The sequence below is a fragment of the Colletotrichum gloeosporioides genome (genome assembly GCF_011800055.1).
Source record: "Colletotrichum gloeosporioides strain Lc1 chromosome Unknown consensus_9, whole genome shotgun sequence".
In the NCBI taxonomy this organism is placed as follows: Eukaryota; Fungi; Ascomycota; class Sordariomycetes; order Glomerellales; family Glomerellaceae; genus Colletotrichum; species Colletotrichum gloeosporioides.
Genome location: NW_025544654.1, coordinates 116,683 through 144,434, shown reverse-complemented (window position 1 = coordinate 144,434; position 27,752 = coordinate 116,683). Strand labels below are relative to the sequence as shown.

Sequence of the window (27,752 nt, the reverse complement as noted above, 5' to 3'; positions counted from 1 at the left end):
TGCACAAGTCAGTTTAGAAACTTCGGGTGTGGTATCGGTTCTATTTCCTGTTTCTAGAAGTTGAACAAACAAGCTGGGGAAGATGCCCACCTCCGCAGTGAGGCTATGGCTGTTGCTTTGTAAGTTCCATCGTCTACCAGCCCAGATCCTTGCACTTGCCGCACATGCAACCCTCCTTGGTCTTGGTGTCAAATTCGTCAATCACGCTCCGCGGCTTGACGAAGGTGCCCAAAGGCTCATACTTCAAGTGAGAAAAGCCGAACGCCTCGGGACCCCCGATTTCAAGACCCCTAGCAGACCCAGTCCACTTGTCACTGGCGGCAATTCCCAACACAATGACGAGCAGTCCATACCTGTACTCGGGCGTTCCGATTGCCTCGCCGTTTTGAGCATCGACAACGGCGATGAGATCCGGCACCAGGGCAAGCACATCTCCCTGTTTCTCTTTGCCTGCTTCCTCTGTTGACGTAGATGAGGCGGTCTTGACTGCGGCGATGTTCTCGTTCTTGAAGGGAATCTTAACAAACCCTTTATACTGCTGGGATCTCTGATGGCCGGGTTCATCTGAACCAGACACATCTGCACCTTCGATTATGCATTCGCCATAGACATGTCCCTTTCTCAAGACTCTTTCCACGCCAACGATCTTGCCTTTGAACAGGACCTTGGCTCCAGTTGAACCACCGCACTCTTCAATGATCATCTCGGCAACGTTGTCCACGCGGTTGAGTTTCCTGGCTTTAGCCACAGCGCGACCAATCCTCCAAGACTGAGAGAGTGTGTGCTCAACTACCCATCTCTTGGTCTCTGCCCCAGTAACGGGAGGGTCGGCAACAGCAACCTGTGAACCCATCTCTGCTAAGGCAGCCCTCATTACACGCTCGACCTGCTTGTCCGAAGATGCCCGCGACATAGTGACAATCGCTCCATTGCCATCACTCATCGTGACTGGCGTCCAAATAGGGCTTCGCTCGTTAAAAACAACCGGTGTTGTTTGCCATTTTGTCGGGTACGCCCTGCCCATCCAGTCGCCATCGACAGCAGGAACATCCATGTTGGTGCTGGAGCCAATCATCATGCTCTGCAGGCCATTGGCGCCCCCAATCTCAACCGCAATCATATGTGTCGGAGGCTTTCCGATGTGCTTGTACATCTCTGTCTGTGCCTCTTGCATCTCATCCGCGGACTTCTTCTCGATGGCCACGGTGGGTGACCCGGCGTACCCCCCGCAGCCGACGAGCGCCTCGTCGGGAATATCAGCGGGGTTTACGACCCTCACCACGGCACCCTTGCGGAGCTTCTCGCGCAGGATGATCTGTTGCGAGTAAGGAGACCCGCCGCCTCCAGTTCCGAGGATGTAACATCCGATACTGATCCAGTCCAGATCTGTTTCGCTGATGTACCAGACGCGGTCTTCAACTCTTGGCTTGTATTTCAAAACGTCGACCTCTTTCTTGGCCTTTACTCTCGACGTCTTCTTGGCACGAGCATATCTGGTGTAATCCCGAGCCGAGTCATCTTCATCGCTCAGTGGGATAGACGCGAGATCCGTCCTGGAAAAGTCAAAGTCGCCGGCAGCGCGCACAATGAATCGCGACTTGTTGGCAATATACTGTCATTGTTAGTCAAGAATTCTCTTGTGTGGATTTGGTATACTTACGGCCAAGGGTATTGTGTCCACATCCACAATCTGAACCGACGATGGGATTGCACCTGCACCAACAGCCTTCTCTTTCACCTCCTGCTCCACCTCACTCAATATCTCCTGGCTTGTTCTGGACTCAGTCGATTTGACAGTGTCAATAGTAGCACTGACGCGTGCAATAGCCGCACCGATGGCGTTGGCGACTCCAGCCCACTCGGGCTTGAGGACTTTGCTAGCCCCGCGAAGCTCATTTGGCGCAATTACAGCACCACCACCCACAAGAAGAACTGGGATATCGTTGGGCGAAGTCTTCATCGTGTCGATGACCTTCTCAATCTTGCTTTGGACGATCTGAGTGAATTGAGATAGTTCTCCGGCGTCAAGTGCACCCTTGGCCAAGCTCGCATCACCGATGGACAACGATGATGGTTTCCCTTCATTGGCTAACACGGTGCAATCCGTCGCTGTGAGAGTAGAACCTCCAAAGACGAGAGCTTCACTTTTGATCTTGTAGCCGACACTGTCGGGGCCAACTGTCAATCTCTCCCGGCCCTTGCGAACGATGGAACCACCTCCCAGACCTATGCTCTTGACATCCGGGCATGAAAAGTTCAAGCGGACGCCTGTAAACTCGCTGAAAGCTGCCTGTTGCCTTGGAAACCCATTTGCCTGCAAGAGACCAACATCGGTAGTCGTGCCACCGATATCAACGACCATGACGGCTTCGTCAAGCTGATCCTGCACTAGGAAGGCAGCTCCGCGCATGCTGTTTGTTGGTCCGCTGGAAAAAGTACGGATCGGGAGGTTTGCAGCCATCTCGCCTGAAAGAATAGTTCCGTCGTTCTGGGAGATGAAGACTGGGCAGTGTAGACCAAGTCTCTTGATGGGTTCCTGGAAGGATCGGATCGTCTTGCGGGCGAAGTCCAGTACTGTAGCGTTGAGTATAGCAGCGTTCTCACGCTCCTGGAATCCGAGATTGGCTACGTCCTTTGAGCATGTAACAGTGCAGCCAGGCAGCTCTGAGCGGATGATTTCTGCAACCCTCTCCTCTTGTCTCTCTGTCGTGTCGATTGGGCTGAAGATGCCGTTGACGACAACGTTCTTGATTCCCTTCTCACCGATGACCGAACATTGAGCCTTGATCTCTTCAGGGTCGATATCAGAAATTAGACCGCCATCAACCTCCAGGCCACCTTTGCATAAAGCATAATGGCCCAGAATCAACTCCCTGAGGTCTTCGGGCCAATCCAAGCAAGGCGGGTCGTGCTTGGAAAACTGGCTGGTCAACCTGATAACAGCCACAGGAGCCAGTCTGGTCTCATCCCTCTCGATAAGGGCATTGACGAAATGAGTCGTGCCGATAGTGACGCTCGCGATCTCGCTGGGCTCGATCTTGGAAGACTCGAACATCGTCACGATCGCATTGTTGATGCCATCGCTGGGGTTTGTCGTTGTTGGTGACTTGTGCCATGCGACAATGCCCTTATCTGGCTCCGAGGCCCGCGAAGGGTCCAGGACGACGCCGTCTGTGTTTGTTCCGCCGACATCAACACCGATGCGAAGGTGGCGTGATGTGGACGACATAATTGTCGTGTTTCCCTGTGTCTGGTTTCAACGAATGACAGTGTCTATAGCGAGGTCGATAATCCCAAGATGGCGGAGAGCCAGGCTGTCGCAAAGTGTCCTGAGTGATGCGTCTAAAATGTGGTACGATGCTGACTTCGCGCAAATCGCGTCGGGGAGGGGCGGAAAGTGGGATGTGGGGCCACAAGGGCAAACCGCCGTCTCGCCGCTCGGAGACCGAGACGCGGCGCCGGGACGGAGACCGGGCTCGGAAGGGCCCGCAAGGTCGGCCTCTGCGGTCGGCATTTAGATTTCGAATGGATTCTTCTCATCGGTTTCTGTGGAAACGCATCTCCGGAGTTTGTAATGCACGCCAACCATTTTCTACGGGGGTGTGGGAAACGGTGAGCGTCTGCGAGCATTACTTGACATTCAATCGAGCTTGTGTGAAGCCAACAAAGTCTCCTGGTGTTCACAAATAAATGGTGAAGAAAAGGAAAGGCCAACAGTTGGGTTCAGATTCCACACGACAAGCGCACCCGTGGTATTTCCTAACTTAAGGCGGAGTGAATGAAACGTCGAGCTTTCGGGGCTGGACTATGTGTAGCCTATCATTCAGTTCTTTGTCGATATTGGAATTTCAACCAGCTTGGTCTGTTTAAGAGTGACTGTCTCGTTGAGAGCAAAGATCGTCAGTGGCTTCACAAATTGACGTTGACTACAGCTGGCTCGGCTCGACCCTAAAGCGGGTTCAAGAGAAACATGTTTCAATTCTCGACCTCCCTGAAGCCGGTGAGCCGAACTTTCATGTGAAGGCTAGTGCTGCCGGTCCGGTCGGGCTACTCTGTGGCATTTGCACCTTTTCATGCCACATGTTGAATTTGCGTTGGTGGCTGAAGGCAGAAAGATCATACGAACCAAGTGGTTCACATACTTGTGAGAGAATGCTCTCGCTGGCGCTGGCCTGGCAATCGCGATCTATGAACCTGCATGGACCATATTCGAACATGAACCTGCATGGGCCACATTCAAACATGCCGACTGTGCCCTTGACCGAAAATGCTTTTGAGATCTTCAGATATGTTGTGAATTTTCGAGGCTAGCTGGCGTCATTGTGCATTCCGCTGTCATGATGTCTTATCTGCGCCGAGGCGCGATGCCTTCATTTGGCTGCGCTGGACAAACTGAGGCAATCACGCATACTTGATCTACAGTTTTTGAGATCATCGGTGGGGTGATGTCTAGAACAGTGGCACATTTTATTCTTTCGCTTCATCGGCTATATCATGCTACGTCTCCTGATCTCTGCCATGTATGAAAAGTCGCAGGCATCTCAAACTATCAACAACCTGTTCATCAAACCTTCGGCTATCCCATTCACCGTCCGTCAGCATGTCTTCCAGATCACCTCTTGATCCGATCCCTCGCACGTCTTGCACTCTGCACCGACTTGACGAAATCGCTGATGATTCTTTCGACTTTCATCCCTGTGCTCACATAGCCGAAGGCCCTGGCGAAGCGGAGCATATTCATACCAAGCGACTTATTGTCTGCTGCGATGGAACATGGAACAATTCGTAAGCTTTACCCTTTTAATGTCGAATTCATCATTTCAGATGACTTACGGATCCTTGACAAACCAAAGGAACGCCGCGGGCAACATTTCCACAAATGTCACCCGACTTTCGTCGGCCATTGCGCACAAATGTTGTTCGGGAATGCCGCAAGTCGTCTACTACCATCCGGGCCCCGGGACCGAAGAGTCGAAGATAGCGCAGGGCCTTGGAGGTCTCCTCGGACTAGGTGTTATTAGCGCATGTCTAGTACATTCGCCTCCCGGCTGGTCATTAACTAATCCTTGGCTAGGATATTGCTGATACCTACCGCTTTATCTGCGATAACTACAGCCCCGGCGATGAGATCATTATCTTGGGTTTTTCTCGCGGGGCCTTTGTAGCAAGGTCTGTAGCTGGTATGGTCTGCTCTCTTGGCCTGCTGAACCGCTTCGGCTTAGCCAACTTCGGTGCCATCTTCAGCGACTACCAGAACTTTTCTGAGTGGGATAAGGATACTGAATTCGACCCGAAGAAACATCTCAGGGGCTTCGACATCCACAACTCCGACCAGGTAACGCATGAAATGCAGAGCACCATGAACAAGTCGAACATGATGATTCTGGAGACGAGGGACAACGAGAAGATGGAGAAAGATCTTCACAAGCAAAAGAAGGCCATATTCTACGAGCTGACGGGACGTTCTCATCACGAAAGGGTCATCGGATACGACTTGAAGCCTGTGGAGGAGACACTCAACGAGGATGAGAAAGCTGCGGAGAACAAAAAAGTGGGCAACCTTCAGAGAATGGCCAACATCTACCGAAAGCATCTCAACGAAAGGGTGAGTAACAGCCATAGTATTGACAGCTCAAGACAAATGTTGACAGTCTTTCAAGTTCCGGATGCTCCTTTGCGATAAGAAGAACCGTAATGACCCCGACGGACGCTGGGAGCCTGTCGAGCCTGAAATAAAAGCTCTTGGTAAGTTTGTCTTGGTTGGCTTCGAGGGGGTTTGATGGATACACTGACCTGATGGCCAAATTCATAGGAGTGTGGGATACCGTGGGAAGCCTCGGACTCCCAAAGATGCCATTCGGAATCGATAAGATTCGAAGTGCTCAAGAGGTATAGTGCCTCATTATTTGTGATCTTTTGGGGTTTAGCTGATGACATCCCATTTTAGCTTCGCTTTGCAAGCTTCAAGGTGCATCCTAAGATACACAATGCTTTCCATGCCCTTGCGCTGGATGAATGGCGCACCTCGTTTGCACCCACCCTCTGGACGAACAATGGCACGACAAATTTGCGGCAGGTCTGGTTTCCTGGAAGCCACAGCGACGTAGGTGGCGGCGTGGAAGACAATCAAATCGCGACAATTTCCCTGGCATGTACGTCTGGCTAAAGGAATCCCAAAAGGACGCTGGGGTTTCAATGGAGCTAACATGAGTTGTGTACAGGGATGGCTGATCAACTGACCTCAGTTGGCGTGGAGTTCACGGCGTCAGAGATGTTGCGCATCTTCCGGACTGTGGATCTCTACCTCGAGCAGCGACCGTGGGCTCTTGGCCGAATTAGCAACCCGGGTATCACCGGTCTGCCGGACAAGGCCTGGGACACTCTCTTGTACCCTGTTGAGTGGGTAAGGGGCGGAAACACCTACCACGGCACCCGGACGCCTGGCTTGTACAAAGAAGAGGAGAAGGCGACAGAGAACGTTGGCGGCGAGGAAGTCCAGGGACACGAGCTCGTCCACCCCTCTGTTCGCATTCGATATCTGCATGGCGGGAAAGACTTGGACGACAATGGCATATGGCAATGCAGAGCGTTGACGAAGAATGGTTACTCGCTTTCCAAGTCGGCAGGGGGGAGACCAGAGCATCTTATATCGCCGCCTCTGACTTACGCGGCAACGTTCAACACCCTCGCTGGCACCATCTCCAGCGTCCAGGGAGATAAGAACGACGTCATTGAAGGTCTTGACGACAGACAAAGACACAGGGTAGTTCCGAGACAGTTGCCTTTCGAAGAAGATCTTTATAGCCCTCTCCCCAATGATAACTTCAACTGGGTTGAAGAGAAAGATCTCTACAACTCCGAGGGCATACCGCCTAAAGCATGGGTTTGGAAGTCCGACAAGGCGACTATCCACGAGGAGCGTATCGGGAACTGGGAACGTCTATATCTCTTGGTCAACCAGGGCCACCTTGGAAGGGCCAAAGAACGGAAGTCTTTCGGGCAGCAGAGGGTTGAAGATATGCAGGGTAATTCTTCAAGTGGTCAGGGCTGGTGGCCCTTTGGCGGAACCTCAGATGTGGAGAAGATCAAGAGAGAGAACATTGATAAGAGGCCTTACGGGTACTGGGATTTTATCACCTGGCAGCAAGGCGACACGAGACCACGTCAACGGAGGAAGCGTATCGTGTCGAAGAAGATGGACAAAGATGGGAATGTCATCTCATTCACTGCGGTGCTGGCGCAGTGAGTCCGTTCCAGAAATATGGAACGAACAACTCGCAGATCAGTGAGATCACGCTTTTGACCGTGTCTGTTTAGGGCCTTGTTAGATCGTAATCAATCGACGATTAGTTTTCCCCATGTCTGATAGGTTCTGAACTAAACGTGGAGCTTGGCGTCATGACTTGAGCACTGCATTAGTTTGCCGGTCATCAGCCGAGGCAAGTTGGCCTGCATGACTTCGGTAAGAACTCTGGGCAAACCAACACGACATGCACTCATACATCCAGCAATTTTGGCCTTCATCAATTATTTGCTCAACAGCAGTCTGAATCCGCCGGACGAAGGGAAATTTAACATACTGTTCATCATAACTGATCTGTCGGCAATTCAATCTCGGGGCCATCCAGCAACCCGTCAGTCCTACCTATGGCCCCGCGCAATCCGTAGGAACACACTTGAAATGTCGTTGCACGGACCCATCAAGTCGGCACCATGCCGACGGGTTCATCAGACCGCTAGATCCCGAAGTAGTATCGCTGAAACCTACCCTGCAGTCCTCAGAGCTTCCAGATGCGACCGCCCAGCCAATACGAGACCGAGGAATACTAATATCCCCATACCAAGAGACGAAAATGCGATGCCAGCCGCGGCGGGAAGGACATGGAGGGTGTGTCCGCCCCGGGGTCTAAGCCCAGCGTCACATGGGGTTTCAGGGCGGCGGCCGACAGTTGAAGGAGTATCAGTCAGCTCCTTCATAGCTGTCGGCAACCATGTCGTGACATTGTTTGTTGGCTCTGCCATTTTGCCCACTTGGGTGATGGGATGACGGTTGAGAATTGCATCCGTGCTTGATAATCTTAGATCTTCTTGGCTCTCCCGTCCCATATTTAGCTCGTTCGTTGGTGTTGGGGGAGCCGGCTGCGGCGTAGGGGCCCCATCGTGCCGCTGCAGGCAATGAGTCGGCCGCTCCTCTATGCGGGGAATCCTGGAGTGGGATCTGTCGATTGTGGACTGCGGCCCGGCCACGAGGCCTCGGCCGAGGAACTTTAATATGGTGCGGCCAAGGAGGTGCGTTTCGGTAGTTGTGAGAATTGCCATGCGCCCGAGGGGGAATCTGATGACTCTTGGATGACTTTATCGATATGAGGTCGTCTGATGATTGTGATGATTCGCGTATAAGACTGAGATCCCCGGCCGAATGTTCTTGAAAGTTTCTGGACCATGCTTCGAGAAGATCACATCGAATTCACTTGGAGTTTCTCATCGCAGCCGCTATCTGATTGTATACCCGCAATGGCTCCAAGTCGCATCGACGACTCTCCTGAGAGTCATCCGTCTTCGGATACGGCATACGGGCTAACCGCAACATGGCCTATAGCTTACGACTTGGCCGGGTCTAATCTGCCATGTCGTCTTGAGGGAGAAATTGGCGACCTCGTGGTGCTGGGAGAGATCCCGAAGCAAATCGACGGCACCTTCTACCGGGTCATGACTGATCCGTTTGTCCCGCCACACCCGGGAAACGTCCCCCTCGACGGCGACGGCAACATCTCAGCGTTCCGCATCCGCGACGGCAGGGTAGACATGAAGATGCGCTACGTCGAGACGGAGCGCTACAAGCTGGAGCGGAAAGCAAACAAGGCTCTGTTCGGCCTCTATCGCAACCCGTACACGCACCACCCCTGCGTGCGCGCGGCCGTGGACTCGACGGCGAACACCAACCTCGTGCTCTGGGCGGACCACTTTCTCGCACTGAAAGAGGGTGGTCTGCCCTACTCCGTCGATCCCCATACGCTGGATACCATCAAGTATGATCCGTTTGGGCCACAGGTCAAGGCAAAGACCTTCACGGCGCACCCAAAGGTGGACCCATACACGGAGGAATTGGTTGTTTACGGCTATGAAGCCAAGGGGCTCGCATCTCTCGATATCGTCATCTACTCTCTGGATAGCCAGGGGATCAAACATGATGAGCAGTGGATCAAGTCCCCATGGTGCGCGCCGATCCACGACTGCGCCATCACCCCCAACTGGATCGTTCTGGTCCTCTGGTGCTTCGATGCGAGCGTAGAGCGCATGAAAAAGGGAGGGCACCACTGGGCCTGGGACTACGACAAGCCGGCGACCTTCATCGTCGCCCCGCGCCGGAGGACCACGCCGCTCCCGCCCGGCTGGAGTCCCGGGGAGTACAGAGTGTACCCGTGGAAGAACTGCATGCTCATCCACACGGGCGGCGCATGGGAGAGCGGAGATGGGTCCAAGGTCTTCCTGGAGACGTCGCGCGTGCACGACAACGGCTTCCCCTTCTTCCCGACTGACGACGGCAGACTACCAGCCCCCGACGCAGCATCTGACTACGTGCGCTGGACGTTGGATCTCTCGCAGGCGAGCAATACCCAGGTTCCAGACCCAGAGATCATTCTAGACCTCCCAGCCGAATTCCCTCGCCTCGATGAGAGGTTCCTATCCAAGCCGTACAAACATGTCTTCATCAATGTGCACATCAGCAAGGACGAGAATGGGAAGCCGCAGACTGTGCACAACGGATTGAACGGCTTGGCGATGCTGAACTTGGAGACGAAGCAGACGAAGTACTTTTATGCTGGGTTTGAATCCTACATCCAGGAGCCCATCTTCATCCCGCGGAGTGACGATGCTCCGGAAGGAGACGGCTGGGTGATGGCAATGGTGGAGCGCAGGGGGGCGAACAGGAACGAGATTGTGGTTCTGGATACGAGGGACTTCGAGAAGCCTATTGCTCTCATTCAGCTGCCTTTCCATGTGAAGTCGCAGGTTCACGGGAACTGGGTTGACCAAAGACGGTTGAAGGGGTGGAAGAAGTTGGCAAAGGATGTTGAGGTTGAGCCCATTAGTGGACAAGGAGCATTGGAGCCTCTGTAGAGCGAGAGGTTGAGAGGGTCCTTGTGATGGTGTGTTGTGGATAGGAGAAGAAAACCAGCATTTACTAGCTGTACGCATTATGGATACTACCCCCAAAATGTATCATATTAGAATGAGGTGAAGTTAGTTTGCTAACTATTAGCTCAGGCCATCTGAATTGAAAACGCAGTTGGCAAGATATGCGTACAATCTTGACATGGCATGAAAACATCCATAGGACACCACTTATCCCCTCAACTGACAGACATTGTGGGATGAAATACCCACTGGAGGTGTGTATGGTATCAGAAAACGGCCGGCCGGGGCGGAAGCTCACACAACGAAGAAGTCTGGGGGGTATCGCTTTGTATTCAAACACCACGCTAAGCATAGTTGACATCCAGTCTCACGCACGAAGCATCAATAGCCCAGTCAGCTGGTTGCAAAAGAGGTGCATTAAGATCTCTGTACCCAGCAGACATGGACCATTTCCCTCCGCACCCTTCCCATCCACTACCAACAACCCCTCTCCTCCACACACATCCAACGTACTCCTTCAACCAGCAACATTCTCCCTTACGGCATCGCGACCCAGCTCCCGGCGGCGAGCACGATACTAGCACACACAATCGCGATCACGGGGCCGGTCGTGAGCGGGTCCGGGACAGGGATGTTGGACAGCTGCAGGACGGTGCGCTGGGTGAAGTTGCGCTCGGCCTCGACGAGGGCGAGGGCGGTCAGGTTGCCGCAGGCGGTGTTGAGGGCCTGGTCCATGATGACGGTGGGCAGCTTCGCGATGGCGGTGTCGAGGACCTCGGCGTTGTACTGGTTGCCGTTGGGCGAGGCCGCGAAGAAGGTGGCGCGGTACGTGCTGTTGGCGCCGACGGTGGAGAGGTTGGCGATGCGCGAGTACTCGGCGCACGACATGATGGTCGAGGGCGGGTTCGCGGCGACGGGCGCGGCCTGGCGGACGACGACGGCGAGGCCGGGGGCCTGGTTCGGGTTGGCGATGGCGTTGGCGAGGGCTGTGGCCGCCAGGAGGAGCTGGGCGAGGAAGTAGGCGTGCATCGTGACTGATTTTCTTTCTTGTCTTCCTTCTGTGGTTGTCTTGAGGAGCTCGTCGGGTGGGATATATTACGTCGGAGTAGGTATTGGATGGGACGATGTCGTAACGAGAGGACTGCCGCTCAACAATGCACCCCAAAGCTTAAAAGTGGCCGGCCACTGGAGAATAATAAAATGAATGGAACAAGAAAGAAAGAATAACACACGACAAAAAAGGTTAAACGGAAAGGAAGGTTGTGTCAATCAGGATGGAGGGAGAGAGCAGCGGGCAGCAGACAGCACGCAGACGGGGCGCCAGGAACGGCTGCGTCGTTATATGTGCCATGATTGGAGTTCCTGGTTGTCAGTGCAAGGGGTTGAAGCGTCTGAGACGAGATGACACATTTGGGACCTCAGATCAGACGGTCTGGTGTCTTGGGTGAAGCCACACCAGCGAGAGCTAGACGCCATTTGACGGGACGATCTAGCTAGCTTCTTTCTGCTGAAGATTATTGCTATTCCCAACTAAGAACAACATTCATCTTTTGGCTCTGAGAGTCAGACTTGATGGCGCAAAATAGAGTCGAAATAAACTCGCATCAGCAGTGACAGCGCCATGCAACTGCAGGAAAATAGGGGCACGAAACCTGGGCAACACTGCAGAAATGCCGTCTGACCGATTTTACCGCTGCACAGACCAATCATCGCCTGGATTGAAATGTGGTCCGGCTGTGGCCCCCTCCTGTTTGATCCTCCTCTGGCTCGACGGTCGTTGTTTTTGGTCGCCACTAGCATGACGAGCCCACGGGATCGAACCAGTCGGGCCAAATGTCAGGCTTTGCAGAGCCATAATCACCGAAGCCTTTTCTGTTTACCAAGTGCTCCTGTCATGCTTTCTGAATCAGTTGAGGCGGTGACAGCCCGCGACTCCTGTGAACCAAAGAGTCTGCAGACAAGCCTGGCACATGACCGGGGTGGCTAGGGCCATAGCTAATCGGGCGCCATCAAGCTCTAGCGTCGCGGGAGTGGGAGGCATTTTTAATTATGATTCTGTTCGTTATTCATTCGTGCTGCCATTGATTGGCGGTGGTGGTATCTTGCTGCTGTATGTACGGATATTGCGGAAAATGACTGCGGCGCGAATCTCGGAACCTCGGCGCCTATCGTGAATCACGCCCTCCTCCCTCCCTCTCTCCTCACATCACATCACGTCTCCCCCCCCTGTGTCAGCCCAGCCTGCATCGCAGCGTCAACCGCCCTCGCCGCCCTCCTCTTCCCCCCATCCTTCGGCACCGGCTTCTGCATCTTCGCCGCCCCCAGCCCGCCCAGACTCAGCGGCGCGACCTCGATCGGGGGCACGCCGCACTTGATCGCCATGCTCTTGAAGAACCCACCGACCGGCCGCAGCTCGTCCTGGAAGACGGCCACGTTCGTGAAGCCCTCGCATTTGTACCCGCGGAACAGCTGCGCCTCGCACCCGTCCGCCTTGTTCGCCATGAAGACGCCGCACTGCGCGGTGCCCGGCAGGTCGTAGCACTGCCCGTTGCGCTCCGTGAACTGCGCCATCTTGGACGCCGTCTTGGGCAGCTCCATGTCGACCAGCTGCGCGCCGCTGCGGCACGTCTTGACGCCCGGCGAGCTGCCGTAGAGCTGCACCGTGATCGGGATGGGCGGCTTGTTGTCTTGCTGTGGCGCGCCCGGGGCGGTCGTGTTTGGCGTTGTGATGTCGACCTGGCCGGCTGTCGCGATGGGTGTCTGCGGCGACGGCGGCGACGGCGGAGGGTCTTCGCGGTCCATGATTCGAGGCATCGCGAGGGCCGAGGAGGCGAGCCAGGTGGCCGTGTAGGCGGCTCTGAGGATCGTGTTTGATGCTATTCGCATATTTGATGTTCGATTCTTTGGCAATCTCGAATTTCGATGTTTTGCAGAGACTAAACAGACCCGTTGACTATTGTCAACAGCCAGCTCAACTTCTCCCGCTTTGATGGCGGCGGCGGCGTGTCATGGGATGAAGAGACAGGAACGCCAAGCTGCATCAGCCGTGTTTCAGGGCAACTCCGTAAGTGAGATGCACGGATACTCTCTTGAAACACCCCGAAAAGAGCCTCACAAGATCAACTTAAACTGAATACAGACAAGAGAATTGGATGAAAGATTGAATTAGAAGAGGTAGTAATACTTTGGTATTATACGATCTCAGCCATTTAGGCTGGTGTATGCAGCAATCGACAACAGCAACAACAAGATCAACATCAACATGACTCTGGTATCTGCGTCTAAAAGAATCCAACCAATCTTTACTGGAAAACTCAACCCACAGCGCCCGCACGCGCTCATCGCCGACTCGTACATCATGAATCGTCTTCAACTCTAATGTTCTAACCGCTCTTCAGCACAGAGTTTGCAGGCGACACCTCGCTCTTCTGCTCCGCGTTCGAGATGGCACTCTCCACCGCCGCGGCCACATCTATATGGAAGAACGGCCTGTTCATGCCCTGCAGCGCCGCCAGCTTTCCGTCCCCGCGCCCAGCCACCGGCGCGACGCCGTCATTGACGTTCTTGCTGCTCGGCGAGATCGTGTCCTCCTCGTCGCGGCTGCGCTGCGACGTGACGCGCGGCGCCTGGTTGGAAGCCGAGTCGACCGGCGCGAAGCTGAAGATGGGCTTCCACCGGTTGAGCGTCTCGTCCTTGACGGACGGGTAGCCGAAGCCGGCCGCCGCGAGCGCGCGACGCGTCCAGCGGTTGTTGACGTTGGCAAAGTGCCACTCGACGACCTCGGGCTCCGCGTAGTGGTCGAGCTGGTTGCGCACGTCGACGAGGCTCTGCACCGAGGTGACGTCCATGTTGTTGACGGCGGAGCAGTCGAGGATGATGGCGCGCAGGATCGGGCGGGTGTCTTCCATGTCGATCTTGGCTCCGCGGCGGGGGCCGGGGTCGTTCCAGGGGCGGTCCTATGACACATTAGCTGTCTGCTTGAAAGGAAGAATTCTTCATGGGAACTTACGCCGAGCTTCTCGTAGCGATCGAGGATCGTGCGGCGAGAGTGCGTCATGATGAACTCGGTGAGGCCGTCCATGTAGTGGGCCGCGTTGGTGTAGTTGAAGCCCTCCCCGAAGCGGTACACAAAGACGCCGGGGTAGGGAGTCTCCACGTCGACGATGGGGTTCGACGCGTCGTCCTTCAAGAGAGGGACGTAGGCCTCGCGGGAAGGCAGGTCGATGGCCTCGCCGCGGTCGTTGAAAGGCACGCCCTTGCCCGCGGTATCTTTGGTCGCACGGTAGACCCTGACGCGGCCGAGGAAGCGGCCCTTGGCCTTGGCCAGGCGGACCAGCAACAGCGCCGCGGAAGCGCACATGGTGAGGTAGATACCCTTCTCGATATCGGTGAAGATGGTGAGGATGACGCCGCCGAAGAAGATGAAGACTTCGAGGGGCGAGACCTCCCAGAATTGGTAGACCACCTTGGGCGGCGTGATGAGGTCGCCAACGGCGTGAATAATGAGACCTGCGAGACTAGCCATCGGGATATAGAAGAACACCGAGGTAAGAGCATACAGCGCCAGAAGGACGATGACGGCGGTAAAGATACCAGCCAGAGGCGTGCGGACACCGGCCTTCGACTTGATGGCTGTTCGGGAGAAGGATCCCGTAGCAGGGTACGCGCCCAAGAAGGGCCCGAACAGGTTTGTGAAGCCCACAGCCACCAATTCCTGCGACGGGTTGATCACATAGTTGTTGATTCGTCCAAAGGACTTGGAAATGGCAATGTGCTCGATGATAAGCACGATAATGGTCACCGGCAAATCCGGCGCCACGGCCGAGAGAAGCTCCGTGTCGATCTTCGGCGCCCCGGCATGCTGGAAGCCGCTGGGCACCTTGCCAAGAATCTTGAACTTGGCCTTCTTGGCGTCCCAGTTGACGTTGCGGTTGACGAGCCAGCTGATGAGCACATACAACAAAATCACAAACGCCATGCGCAGCGTCGACATGAAGAACCAGAACTTCTTGCGGTGCGGCTGGCGGTCCGACATGGTGTTACACACGAAGCGGATAGCGTACAGCAGGAACAGCGCCGACAGGCCCATCGCCGCGTCGAGCTTCGCCCGCGGCAGCGCCTTGAGCGTGTCGATGATGACCATGTACGTCGCGCCGCGGGTGTTGACGCCGCTGATGCCGAGGAGCGCGGGCACCTGGCCGGCGGCGATGGAGATGGCGGCGCCCGTCATGAAGGAGGTGATGGCGACCAGCGGGATGAACTCAACGATCCAGCCGAGCCGGACGAGGCCAATGCCGAGGAGCACGGCGCCCGAGATGATGGCAAGGGCCTGGGCGATCTGCGGCGCCTCGTACTGCGGGTGGGTGTCTTGCACGCGAAGGACGATGTTGCCCACGAGCTGGGACATGACGGCGACGGTGCCGATGGTGATGTCCTTGGAGGTCGCGAAGGCCCAGTACAGCAGGAAGCCGACGAAGGAGGTGTAGAGGCCGTACTCGGGGCTCAATTGGGCGAGGATGGCGTAAGCCATGCCCTGCGGGATGACCACGAAACCGACCGTGACACCTTTCACGAGACTTCGTCAGCCATGGGGGTTTTCTCTCGGCGTGTGGGGTAGTTCTAGAAAGGCAGCGTGAAGGGTCCCTCGTGAGACCCTGCGCCGCCAAGGCTTCTTTCTTGTGTAACGCACACACATCAGGATGGGGGTATCAAGATCCAACGTACCAGCGATGATATCTCCAAGCAGCCATGTGGTGTTGTAGTGGAAGATCCACTGCCAGAAGGGGAAGAGGGACTTGATGTAGGCGAGCGTGCCCGGGACCGTGGGCCGGTGAGCCTCGATGAACTCAGCGACGGTCGGCTCTCTCTCCTCATATTGTTCGACGTCGTTGAAAGAGGCGGCGGCGGACTGGACGGCCTCTCTCGGCTCGTTGCGGTACCGGGCGTCGACGTCGATGCCGAGGCCCTTGGCCAGGACACGTCCGGCGTTCGGCATGGCGGGCGGCGGTGGACTTTTTCTGATATGCCTCCGTGAATTGAAGTTTTCAATGGCCCAAAAGGTTCAATCCTGTGCTCGTCGCTGCAAAGACTTGACAGGCTGAGCAATTGAATCCGAGAAGGATCAGTCAAAGAAAAAACGAGGAGGACCTGGCCGGGACAGGGACAGCCCAGACGAGATTGTGCGGCGGCGGAACAGGGAAACTTATACTGCCTAGTATGCGGCAACATACGAGAGCTACCCGTGATGATGTATTCCCCTCTTGGACGTAGATGCTTGGCCGCGTCGCCAAGAAGCGTGGCTTCGGATCGTCCTGGTCTCGCCAAGGACTCGATTGGAGCCCTGTGATGTTGCGCTCCCACATGCCGCCCGGGGTGTGCGAATCCCATTTTCTGACGACATTATCAATCTCTGTTGCGCTGGCATGGGTGTCAACACCCTCAATATTTTCCCTCTTCTCTCTCTTCAAGCCAGATGATCTTCCGTCGTAGAAGCTATTTGTCCAGCTGCGTGAGAAAGAAACATCCTGTGCTAGATTCCAGTGTTTTGGGATGGCCCATGTTTGGAGTAGCATCAAAGGGTCTAGTGCGTCTGGCGTCTGGCCCGGGGGAGGAGGCAACGAAGAGACGGCGGGGCGGACGGGCACCCACCCCCATGGGCTGACCGAAAAAGGGTCCTGTTTATTTGTTGGAAAAGTGTAAATGTGATATGTACTCTGTCTTTAGGTACTTTGCTGTGGAATGGCCGTGTCTGGCTACATGGGGCAGAGGTCCTGCTCGTCCCGGGTTAGTTTAATTCCTCCCTCTCCGGCGGCCGGCGGCCGGGGTGGTCCTGTCCTGACTCTGTAGGACGTGGGGGCGGCGGGAGAGCTGTCAGAAAAGCAATTCCGCCGTCTAATTCAGCGTGTGCGCCGGACACACCTTGAAATGGCATGTGCCGTTTGGAAACATGGGCTAGCCAACATATGCCTGTGTTGTCTTTTGGGCGGCTAACACGCGGGTTCGCATACAGAACACAACGCTTACTTGATACATGCGCAGGTGACATTCCAGTTCGACTGAACAGCTACCTTCCCTGCATCAGAAGTCTTCACGATCGGCATCGTCTGTCCTGAGTGGTCGATCGTGAGTGAGGCGAGAAGCACGGCAGATAGCGCCTGGGGCTGATCGGTAGACGCGAGGTTAATGGCGTTCCAGACCAACAAAGATGTCCGACCTCGCGGGATGTCTGGGACGTTGGAACAAGACTGGCCCGGCGTCTTGGGATGGTGGCCTAGGTACTAATTAGTCGACGGCCGAAAGAAACTACCGAAACCTGACCGTACATATGAGCAAAATACTTGAGGCTGGTTCAGCTTCTCCGCGGCACGCGTTCACCGTGTACTCAAACACATTCATATGTCGTCCATGTATGCTTCTTGCGCCTTCGCCCTTCCACCCAAACAGTCAGGGATGAACTCCTCTCATTAAGCTTAAATGCTCGATGGCTATTCGGTTACAGCTGTCATGCCCATCCGCGATGCCTTGTGCAGCATAGTCGCTCTTCCGTGCGACCCAGAGCGCTGCCGGATACCCGAGAAGCGCAAGAGAAGGGCACGAAGAATGTCACTCTTTTGATGATCTCGACGCTGAGTTGCACTCCCCACAGACCATCCGCAGGTCTTGCCCCCTCCTTTCCACAGAGCGACCTAGGACACCAGGCAAAACCTGGGCCAGCTAAACAAGAAGGCTGGTCCCTGTCTCATCATGGTTCTTTGGTGCATTCCCTTGGTCCTGGGCGAAGGGGAGGACATGGGGGCAAAGAAGCGCATTTGGCCCGTGGTGTGGTGTTGGAGAACGAAAAAGATTGGGTCCGGGAAGCATATTGGACGATGGTGTCGAGCACGCCATTCTTGGCGCAAATGAGACCAACACTGCAGGATCCCTCCCTCCAGAAATCGGGGAAAGGATCGCACCCGCGCCAAACAGACACAGAAAAAAAAAAATACATTAGTCTTTTCGACTCTTCTCGGGGAGTATCCCTCTTTCTGGGTAAGGTCCCTTGGCATTTTCGTCAAGACCCGGGTGCCAGGGGATCGCCAATGGTTGCAGAGGTTTTTGACATGACTGTCAATTTGGTGTTTGCTTGGCACACGATCTCACCATCGCTCCCCAGCAATACCAGCTTTCTCAAAGCCCCCAAAGTCTCTGCGCCCGCGCCCAGACGCCATGATCTCGCCTTTTGTGAAGGGGGCGTCGATGATTGAGTTGCGGCCTGTTGAGCTTGGTGTTGCTTGTTCAGTCTCGGCATCGCGGGAGGAACTCAGCCAAGCCTGCCCTAGACTTTGAGGCGAAAGTTTCTGTCCGAGGTGCCATCCGATGACGGGCTCTTGGTATTCTTGGTGTTTCTTGGATTCTCTCCACAAGGAGGAAATCCTCACGCGATGTGAGAGGGGGAAGCGGAGGCGAAAAAATGGGCTGGAGCTGAAGACTGGAGGCGAGAATCGCAGCTTGGTCCAGGACGGACTTGTCTCGGAAGTCATTTTGGTGACGAGTCACTGCAACAATTTTCTGCGACTAGGTTTCTTGGGTAATTGCCAAATGAGAAACGGGGGCCACACAGCTCATCCGCGGTGCTATTACGCGAAGGAATCGAGGCATCATTCTGCAGAGCGTGGGATGTGTGTCGATGTGTGTCAGTCCCACGACATTAGCACGTCCCAGCTGAACGGAAGAAACCTCTTGTTAGACATGCATGCCGCCATGCAAGAGTCTCGCTTCAAGGTAGCACCCAGTGCTGGGATCAAGTGTGGCATTGGGACCATGGTGCGTGCGAGATCTTCGCCCTCCAGTCTTCTGTCCACACAGGGCACCGTAGGATCCATGTTCTCATGGTCGTCTCGTGGTGGGAGATCGATCTTCGAGCCCAACCTCTGCGTACGGCTGACCCATTAGTAGCTCTATCGCGCCCGCTAAGAACGGCTAGGCACAACAGAAGTAAAAGCATCTCGAGACTGGGCGTCGTCAATCATGACGGAAGTGGTCCAGAACGCAATAGATCGTCCTGATTCCTCATCGCAAGGTCATGAAAGTAAGAGGCTGACAGACTCGTCCGTCAGCCAGAGGCAGATGGAAACAATATGTTCTTCCATCACCACTCGGGTGGCAATGTTCCGGTGAAGCGGATTCCTCCCACAGGCCGCCCTTGCATGTCCCGTCTTGATGCAGGGCTTCGGCCGGGACCTCATGTTACTGCTGACACTGACAAGGGTATGGCGAGAACCACATTGCAGGAGTGGGATGGCTAGGCCTGGAGGAGGCCTCGTAGAAGCAGACTGTTGGTCGCGACTTTAACTGTGGAGTTCTATACATCTGTGTGAGTCTGTTTACGGGATCAATGGCGAAGACCTTCTGCCTTCTATTGAAACGAAAATACGGAAGCGTTGGCCGAGATTACCCAAGTCTGTGTCTATTTTCCTGCATTTCGTAGCGACTACGTAGTCCGAGACCATGACAGCGGACACGATGAGGCATATCTATCCATCAGGCACAAGCAAGTCAACGTTGGTCAAAGAATTTTGCTATCGGGTTCCACCTCCATAAGCATCCTTTTGATCATGATCCATTTCTCTTGACATAGATTGGTGCGCTGGTGATTTTCCGTGGTGCATGAAATGCTAAGGGAACAATGATTGCCCGAGTTCGTCATCGACTGGCAAGATGTCGTGATCACATATTTCACCTCCGGACACAGCTGACAGGATGTTGATGTGTCGAAACCTCATAATTGTTATTGTCAGAAACCATTTGAAGATTTGCATGGTACAACAGCCTACGCAAACAGCATCTTCCCCGTAGATCTTCCATTATGCCCTCTAGCAAGAAGGATAACCATCGACTTGGCTGGGTCCGGAACCCCTTTCTCTTCAGGTCGACCTTTCCATGCGCTGCGTACACCGAGTTCCGCCTCCCATTCTCCCTTCGTAACATCTACATCTTCAAAGTCGTCACCGTCAATGGAAATACCCAACCAGTGTACCACTTCTTTCTCGACACCGCCTGAGATGCGTAGTTTCTTGCCATCCTTCGCATCGGTCACAGCCGTGTGACTCACAATCACCTTAGGCGGTGACATACCCATTTTCGTCTCTCCCTTGAGCAATTGGATAGAGTCCGTTGTCAGCTCGGGCGTCCTCGGAGGCGCTTGTCGAAGTCGACCGGCTTTCTCAAAAGCATAGGCGTACCGAAACAGATTGCTGTCGTCATATGCCTTGGACGCAAATGTAAGATTGACCGGCATTCCCGTATCAGACATCAACCCCATGGGTACGCTGACCGTTGGGATTCCCAGCTGACGAATCGCGCAGTTGCCGTTCGAGTAAAGAACACCGTTGCGCCATGCGTCCGCCGCCGAAGCCTCGTTGACGTCCGCATCCGCCTTCCCGACGTCGCCGTTGCACGGCCAGACGACCGTATCGAGACCGCGCGCATCAAGCCAATCCTCAAAGTCCGCCTTACGCCTGGCCTCGAGGCCTTGTAGGGCCTTTGCAAGACCGGGTATATCATAGGTACCGATGCGACCGCTGGTAACATGCGCAACAACGTCGGTATGCCGGACGAGTGGGTCATCCGACGCGTACTTGTCGGGGATCGATCCCGGCGGGCGAGGAAATATGGTCGCCGAGTCCACTTGGGCAAGACTGACGGCAACGTTCTTGTCTCCGTTGTCGGCAAGAAAGTCGTCCCAGGCGTAGGCCATCAGTTGACACATGTCGATCTCGTTGTGGTGAGGAGGCGCAGTGCCGTCGGCAGGGCCTTCATGAGTGCTTTCGGATCCTTGACTCTCAAATTTGGTCACAACGGGGAAGTCGACTTCTTCAACAGTGGCTCCAAGGTCTTCGAGAATCTTCCTGGCGTTGTGCCAAAGGTCAACGACGGACTGCCGTACATGGACCTTCCGTGCGGCCGGATCTGAGTCGAGTCCGCCGATGTACATCTTTGGAACGCCAACTCTTTTGCCTTTCAGCGCCTTGTCGTCGGAGAGCTCTTGGTACGACTTAGGACGGATGGTGTTGACATCAGGGAGCTGCACATAAGGCTGCTCTCTCCAAAAGTCGCAGGACTTCTTGTCATCCTTGGCAACAATGACGTCCAGAAGAGAGAACATGTCCTCAACCGTCCGTGTATGAGGCACCACGGTATCACAGGTAGGAAACAACGGCCAGTTTCCCCGAATAGATATTATACCCCGGGACGGAGTGTAGGCCACTAGGCCGTTGTTCGAAGCAGGAGAGCGACCGGACGAGATCGTCTCCTCTCCCATGCCAAAGACGCCAAAGCTTGCCGCTGTCGCTGTCGCGGAGCCGTTGGAAGACCCCGAGGCAAATGCAGCCGTCAGATACTCGGCGTTGTAGGGAGACTCGGCACGACCATAGACGCCGCGCTGCATGCCTCCTGCGGCCATAGGCGGCATGTTCGTCCGGCCCAAAATTACCGCGCCGGCATCCTTGAGTCTCTTGACCGTAAACGCGTCCTCGCTTGCCACCAAGTTACTGAAGGCAGGCGAGCCAGCGGCCACAGTCATACCTCGCTCCTTGTACGAATCTTTGATGGTGCATGGGATGCCGTCCAGAGGACTGTTGACTTGCCCCGAGGCACGTCGCTGATCGGAGGCCTGGGCAATCTCGAAGGCATTTTCGTTGATGAGCGGGATTGCATTGAGAAGTGTGGAACGGCGGTCGTATTTTGCGATACGGAGCAGATGCTTCGCCGTCAACTCCACACTGTTGATGCGGCCTTGAGACAAGGCTGATTCAAGGTCGGCAATCGTGGCTTCCACGATGGAAAGCTTCTGTTGACGACGAGATCAGCGGGCCGTTGCTTGCGGTCACGCAACATGATGCCACATTTCGATCAACTCACCTGAGGGATGCCAATGGAACCCATGGCTTCTGGATGTCGGCTTTTCAGATCGACGATGCAGTGCTTGAAATGCGTACGTGCGCGATGAGTTGAGACTTTGACTGCCCGCTCAAGATGGGCTTCGGGGTGCTATTTATGCTTCGCGAAAGATTCAAGGTAATTGATGATCGCTATTGATGAATATCATTCTTTTTCTCTCAGCTTGAAGGGCCAAGATGGCGAAAATTATCAGCTATTGATTCATGACAAGCTTTCTAATGATTTAACAGCTATAGAATGTGGCAGTGGAGGTTCATACCTCCAATTTAGCAGGTGCTAATTGATGTTATGATTCTCAATCAGTGTGCCTTCTGCCCCCGTGAGATAAGCTAGCAACTTTAGATTTGACAAACTTCAAGCGAAGCCCAACTCTGGCTGCTAGAAAACAGGGGCTCAAGGTATATTATCAAAGGGAGATCCTCTGCCTCGTCTGCCAAACAAGGCCCATGTTTCCATCCACATTTTTTCGCCACTCTATTTCTCATCAGTCAACACGATGCCAAATGCTATTGATTATGAGGACGTACCAGGAACCGTTCGTCTTGTCGACGTAGCCGGGAATGCCTCCTCCGAACTACACGATGCGTCCCACAACGACATCGTCCTCGTACCTCGTCCTAGCTCTGATCCAGCGGACCCACTGAACTGGACGCATCGCCGCAAACTCCTCGCCGTCAGCATGGCATATCTCTACGTCCTCGGCACCGGCATCGCAACTTCGCTCCAGTACTCCGTCCTCGCTGACATCACGAAAGACACCGGCATCTCCACTGCGAACTTGGTCCAAGGAACTGGTGTGATGTTCTTGTTCTTTGGATGGGCTTGCTTGATATGGCAACCTATCAGCCTTACCTACGGTCGCCGTGGCGTGTACCTCATCACCATGCTCCTCACCGTACCCATGATGGAGTGGACCGCTTATTCAACGTCAGCGGGGGAATGGTTCGCGCACCGCGTCTTGATTGGCATCATCGTCTCGCCCATCGAGTCGTTGTGTGAGGTCACGGTGTTTGACCTCTTCTTTGCCCACAACCGAGGGACGTACATGGGCCTCTACGTCTTCATCCTGTTCGGTTCCAACTTTCTTGCTCCGCTCGTCGCGGGATGGTTCAACGACGCATACGGCTGGCGATGGACGATGCATTTCGGAAGCATCATCTGCGCGGTGTGCTTTGTGATCATGTTCTTCTTCATGGAGGAGACGATCTACTTTCGGGGTCATGTCATCGACGGCCAAGAAACGGGCCGCCATGGTCTAGGCAGTCACGCCTCAACGGATGTCAAACACGATGCAAGCTCGGAGAAGGAGACCCGAGAACCAACCTCATCGTCTCAAACCTCTGCAACCCAGTCTCTTGCTCCACTTCAAGATATCAACTCAGGATGGAGCAAGTATACACTCTTCAAAGCCCTCCCTGGACGGCCCAGCAACATCGATATGCTGCGCATGGCCTACCGACCTATCATCATGATCTTCCGGTTTCCGACTGTTGCATGGGCTGGCTTCCTCTATGGAATCAACTTGGCTTGGTACAATGTTTTGAATGGAACTGCCAGTCCTGTTCTAACGGGCAACCCCTACAACTGGTCAGCGGCGCTGGTCGGCTGTGTCTACGCGGGCCCCATCATAGGCGCAGCCGTGGCTTCGCTCTGGTCTGGGAACGCAGCAGACTGGATCGCCCTTCGGCTAGCCAGACGTAACAATGGCATCCGCGAGCCTGAGCACCGCCTATGGGTTTTGACTCTGTCTGGTGTGACATCCGCAGCTGGCCTCATCACCTGGGGTGTCGGCGCTTATCATAACGTCCATTGGGTCGGGTTGATATTCGGCCTCGGCATGCTGACATTTGGCGTTGTGACGGGTGGTTCAATTGCAGTCAGCTACAACGTTGACTGCTTCAAGGAAATTGCGGGAGAGACGACCGTGTCTATCATGCTGATCAGAAACACGATCGGATTTGGCTTCAGCTACGCCATCACGCCTTGGTGGACCAAGCAAGGCCTGCAGAACTGCTTCATTACTGCAGCTATGGTCTCTATTGCGTGTACCTTTACGTTTGTGATCATGATTCTCTACGGGAAGAGGATTCGTCGGTGGTCCATTCCCGCTTATCAAAAGTACATGGCAATGACAGTTGCTTCACATGACTAAGGCGGAAGAGGTGAAGACCGGGAATGGAGTGTGTTTGATTTGGAAAGTTTGAGGATTACAAATGTTACACTAAAGATTGAAGGAGAATACCGTCTACAATACTGTTTCCATGCCCTTATAATAGAACCTGGGATAATGTCAAGCGCATGCTGCCTGGGGCCACACCAGATCCCATTGCACCCGAAATGTTCAATCCTTGGTACTGAAGTTTTGACGATGCTCACAGCATAGTCAGGAAGTGGCCTCTGCCAGCTCAAGGAGTCTCTCGGCAGCTTCAGCTGCAGATGGGATGTCATGTTCCAGGTTCTTGACCAAGTCCCCCAAGAAAGTGATCAACCGTTTCGCTTCAGTGCGATACACCCCATGTTCGTATCTGGATGCATTGCGAAGCATATGGCCCACCCCGAGAAGCTGGTGCACAATCTGGATGCTTGCAACTTTGAACATGATGAGCGGGGCTTTGATCACCTCTTCTAGAAAGCTATTGGCGAGAGTCATAACCTCTTGAGCAGGTGCTTGGCAGTAGAGAAGGGCCATGATGTTGACAAGCGTCTCTGTGCAAGTGATCTGGACTGACATGTACTTGCAGCGGTTGCTCTGAAATTCTCCATCTGCCTCAGTCAATCCGAGGAGTATGCGAGACTTATTGGCCTTGAGCTGGGCCAGGCTGTTCAGCAGGGTTGTCGGGGCAGGTTTGTCGTAAAGGACGGCCAGCACTGCCTTCCGGTTTTTGCAGCCGTGCAGGCTGAATATTGCGTATTCCAACAGCCGGAACAGGTCTGTGATGTAGTCCCAGCCGGCAGTCCAGGCCTGTGTTTCTGGGTCCATGGCCGGAGTGATGCGAGGATAGAGAACTGATACTTGCGATTCCGGCATCCTCACGACGTGTCCAAGAACACATGCCGAATGGACCTCAAGGCGATAGGCACACCAAAAGAGGCGCCTGCGATCGTCAACCTCGAAAGTGGTGATATCATCGGGCCAGCGGCTTTCATCGTGAAAGCCATGTTGCGCGACTGAGGCATGATAGAGACCCAAATATCGGTGGAGGTCGCTGTGATTGCCATGGCGCAAAGAGTAGACAGCCAAAAGGCCGAAGGACCGCAGATAGTCCAGGTTCTGCGACTGAGGGATATGAACTGGTATATTGGACACAGCCTCTGTGAAGTAGAGCTCGCTGTCGGGGATGGAGATGCCTTGAAGCAATGTGTTGTCAAAGACTGCATTCATAGCCGCCATTTGGGAACTGACGGCGCAGAGCGACATGAGCAATGCGTACGATGGCCCATCGGTGTCGCTGATGCCGGTTTCCCAGCGCACCTCAAGATCCTTTTCGGAGAGGAACGGAAAGCTGCCATGATTAGCACTCGCATAATAACCTGCAGACTGCAAGACAAAACTTACTAGCATTGATACATTGTATCGCGGTAGATTCGAATCAGTCGGCGAATGGCATAGAACGATTTGAATCCACCAACGGGTCCTTCTCCACCGTGGCCCTGCATCGCAGGAGGTTTTGCGATCGCCGGCTTTCGTCCTCTTTTTCGGATAGGCCGGCTCATGGTGCATTCGATCTCATAGTCATTACAATTGAGGCAGCTCTCTCTTGCCTGTTTCCCCTGACCGAATCGTGCCGGTCCTGGACGGCATCTGAGGCCTCTCGAGTGGCAGAAATCGCAGGCTTGCGAAGCCCGTTGTCTCTTCTGAGCGTGGGACATCATGGGCAGCGCGATAGAAGATCAATGTCACAATCGGGAGTGATTCAATGTTTGAGAAGTAAGATGAAGATATTATCAACTGGAAAGAGTGAATCATTACCTGGATTTCGAATGTTTGCGAAAGTCTTCTCACGCTAATTAGCCGCTGATAATTGAGATAGCAGCACTGGATAAGAACTGCCGATGGGTGAGGAGGGCCTTATCGCAATTATCAGCGGCTAAATTACTTCTTGATGAGCTGATAAGAGACGTAATTTCCATTGAAGAGGACCGTGCACCGTAAACTTTGATTTCCTTCGTAAAACTGGTTACTGGAGACGGCATCGCGCTACGTGCCCGGCAAAGGAGACAGGAAACATAGCCGCGCAGACACAGGAAGATAGGCGGTCTCCGGCGAAGTGATGTTTTGGGTGCTTCGTGGACATGCGGCGAAAGCTTTTAATCAAAAGGCCTCGCATTTTTCCTGTTCTAAGGAGACTACTTTTCCTGTGTCCTCGCGTCGTTTTGGGCGTCGTCGTAGCTATTATTTGTTCACCATCGTCGTTTGTACTGTCGTTATCGTCATCGTCATCGTTAATATTTTCTCTCTCTACATACTATCATTGACACGCTTCCTGAATTGAAGTAAAGTCCTCAAACCGGGGATTCTAAGTACGTGGGATACGGGCAGCCACGTAGACATGGGAAATTAGGTGGTCTCTTGATCTAAGCTTCGCTATAATAACTTTGAAACTAGATCGAACTAATCGGACGAAATTTAATATGCGTAGGAACCCGCTGTGAAGAGGCTGGGTCAGAGTTGCTCAAATACAGATGTTATTGGGATCCTGAGATGGTGCCTTGATTTTGTTGCTCGAAGAGGCTCTGTCGAATCTTCGGTTCGATTGGTCTGCTACTTTTCCAAGCAAGTGCCAAAATCACTCAGGACTGTAAAGCTCCAGTATCAAGTGGCTCGCGACATGATGTGACTGACAATGAGGTCCTGCACCGATTGAACTAGCCCATATGACAGATGGTCACTCGCCAATCGGCAATCGCAGTCTGGGTCAGGGGCACACACAAGATCGTCCTTATCAGAGTTGTTAGATCTTGGCTAAGTTGTATGCTCATCGAATGCTTACCTCCAAACAGATATCTCGGACCTTGCCGCTACGGTCAAGAGCATCATCATAGTTGGGAAAAGTCCTGTTTGCCTGCATTGCTTGAGCAGCGAACATGCCGGATTGAGTTCGATTATCGGGGCGTCCTTGACTGTCGACGTTGGAGGCCCGCCCAGGTGTGCGATAGGGATTCCCAACAAGCACAACAGCGTTGATGGCTTTTGTTGTCTCGTTGTCCAATTTTCCGAGGGCTTCTAGAACCACAGTTGCCCCTTGTGAATATCCCAGTAGAAGATATTTCTGGTTAGGGCCAGCGCTGCCGTAAGCGCAAGTCACTTAGCAAGTAATATAAGCTAATTAGCTAAGTTAACGCTATCGCTACTACCTAAATAAGTAATTTATTACCCTTTAATTAAATTATTAGACTTAATATCTTATTTATAAATAGATCTAATTAATAGAAGGTTATAGATTAGTTAGTACCCTATTTATTCTAGTATATATAGTTATTAAAATATAATACTATTACTAATATTATAATATCTCTATATTTAATTAATACTTTATAAACTACTTTTAAAATACTAGACTTTAAGTAATCCTTTTAAAACTTTCTAAGGAGGTAGAAGTTATTATAATAGTTTAAATAGTATAAAAAGTATTATAATTAGCTATCTTTTATAAAAGATATTTATTATCCTATAT

At 53.7% G+C, this 27,752-nt stretch overlaps 10 protein-coding genes across 10 annotated transcripts in view; 3 read left to right on the top strand and 7 right to left on the bottom strand.

Annotated features, from left to right (window-relative positions):
* Window positions 1-133: 133 nt before the first annotated feature.
* On the bottom strand, window positions 134-3,229 carry GCG54_00003013 (uncharacterized protein; the record flags this gene model as incomplete). Its single annotated transcript, XM_045403092.1, has 2 exons — window positions 134-1,612; window positions 1,661-3,229. 2 exons carry the CDS (start codon window positions 3,227-3,229, stop codon window positions 134-136), a joined length of 3,048 nt encoding a protein of 1,015 aa, XP_045269995.1.
* A 1,371-nt stretch (window positions 3,230-4,600) lies between these two features.
* On the top strand, window positions 4,601-7,246 carry GCG54_00003012 (uncharacterized protein; the record flags this gene model as incomplete). The annotated part of the gene is made up of 7 exons (XM_045403091.1): window positions 4,601-4,785; window positions 4,854-5,013; window positions 5,075-5,605; window positions 5,652-5,745; window positions 5,813-5,889; window positions 5,948-6,152; window positions 6,222-7,246. 7 exons carry the CDS (start codon window positions 4,601-4,603, stop codon window positions 7,244-7,246), a joined length of 2,277 nt encoding a protein of 758 aa, XP_045269994.1.
* A 1,268-nt stretch (window positions 7,247-8,514) lies between these two features.
* Window positions 8,515-10,122, top strand: GCG54_00003011 (Lignostilbene-alpha beta-dioxygenase isozyme I; the record flags this gene model as incomplete). Its single annotated transcript, XM_045403090.1, has 1 exon — window positions 8,515-10,122. One exon carries the CDS (start codon window positions 8,515-8,517, stop codon window positions 10,120-10,122), a length of 1,608 nt encoding a protein of 535 aa, XP_045269993.1.
* A 362-nt stretch (window positions 10,123-10,484) lies between these two features.
* Window positions 10,485-11,169, bottom strand: GCG54_00003010 (uncharacterized protein; the record flags this gene model as incomplete). The annotated part of the gene is made up of 2 exons (XM_045403089.1): window positions 10,485-10,566; window positions 10,682-11,169. 2 exons carry the CDS (start codon window positions 11,167-11,169, stop codon window positions 10,485-10,487), a joined length of 570 nt encoding a protein of 189 aa, XP_045269992.1.
* A 1,182-nt stretch (window positions 11,170-12,351) lies between these two features.
* On the bottom strand, window positions 12,352-13,026 carry GCG54_00003009 (uncharacterized protein; the record flags this gene model as incomplete). Its single annotated transcript, XM_045403088.1, has 1 exon — window positions 12,352-13,026. The coding sequence occupies one exon, from the start codon at window positions 13,024-13,026 to the stop codon at window positions 12,352-12,354; it is 675 nt and encodes a 224-aa protein (XP_045269991.1).
* A 497-nt stretch (window positions 13,027-13,523) lies between these two features.
* GCG54_00003008 (Sulfate permease 2) lies at window positions 13,524-16,135 on the bottom strand (the record flags this gene model as incomplete). Its single annotated transcript, XM_045403087.1, has 3 exons — window positions 13,524-14,096; window positions 14,150-15,705; window positions 15,865-16,135. 3 exons carry the CDS (start codon window positions 16,133-16,135, stop codon window positions 13,524-13,526), a joined length of 2,400 nt encoding a protein of 799 aa, XP_045269990.1.
* Window positions 16,136-19,948: 3,813 nt separating this feature from the next.
* GCG54_00003007 (Glutamyl-tRNA(Gln) amidotransferase subunit A) lies at window positions 19,949-22,062 on the bottom strand (the record flags this gene model as incomplete). The annotated part of the gene is made up of 2 exons (XM_045403086.1): window positions 19,949-21,967; window positions 22,039-22,062. The coding sequence occupies 2 exons, from the start codon at window positions 22,060-22,062 to the stop codon at window positions 19,949-19,951; spliced, it is 2,043 nt and encodes a 680-aa protein (XP_045269989.1).
* A 511-nt stretch (window positions 22,063-22,573) lies between these two features.
* GCG54_00003006 (putative MFS-type transporter) lies at window positions 22,574-24,229 on the top strand (the record flags this gene model as incomplete). Its single annotated transcript, XM_045403085.1, has 1 exon — window positions 22,574-24,229. The coding sequence occupies one exon, from the start codon at window positions 22,574-22,576 to the stop codon at window positions 24,227-24,229; it is 1,656 nt and encodes a 551-aa protein (XP_045269988.1).
* Window positions 24,230-24,460: 231 nt separating this feature from the next.
* On the bottom strand, window positions 24,461-25,947 carry GCG54_00003005 (uncharacterized protein; the record flags this gene model as incomplete). Its single annotated transcript, XM_045403084.1, has 2 exons — window positions 24,461-25,580; window positions 25,634-25,947. 2 exons carry the CDS (start codon window positions 25,945-25,947, stop codon window positions 24,461-24,463), a joined length of 1,434 nt encoding a protein of 477 aa, XP_045269987.1.
* Window positions 25,948-26,890: 943 nt separating this feature from the next.
* The window catches only part of GCG54_00003004 (uncharacterized protein), a gene marked incomplete at both ends in the record, with an annotated part of 4,012 nt that continues 3,150 nt past the window's right edge, over window positions 26,891-27,752 (bottom strand). Inside the window, 2 exons of the mRNA XM_045403083.1 lie at window positions 26,891-27,016; window positions 27,069-27,347. Coding sequence (XP_045269986.1) covers window positions 26,891-27,016; window positions 27,069-27,347 — 405 coding nt within the window. The remainder of the gene's footprint in view (window positions 27,017-27,068; window positions 27,348-27,752) is intronic.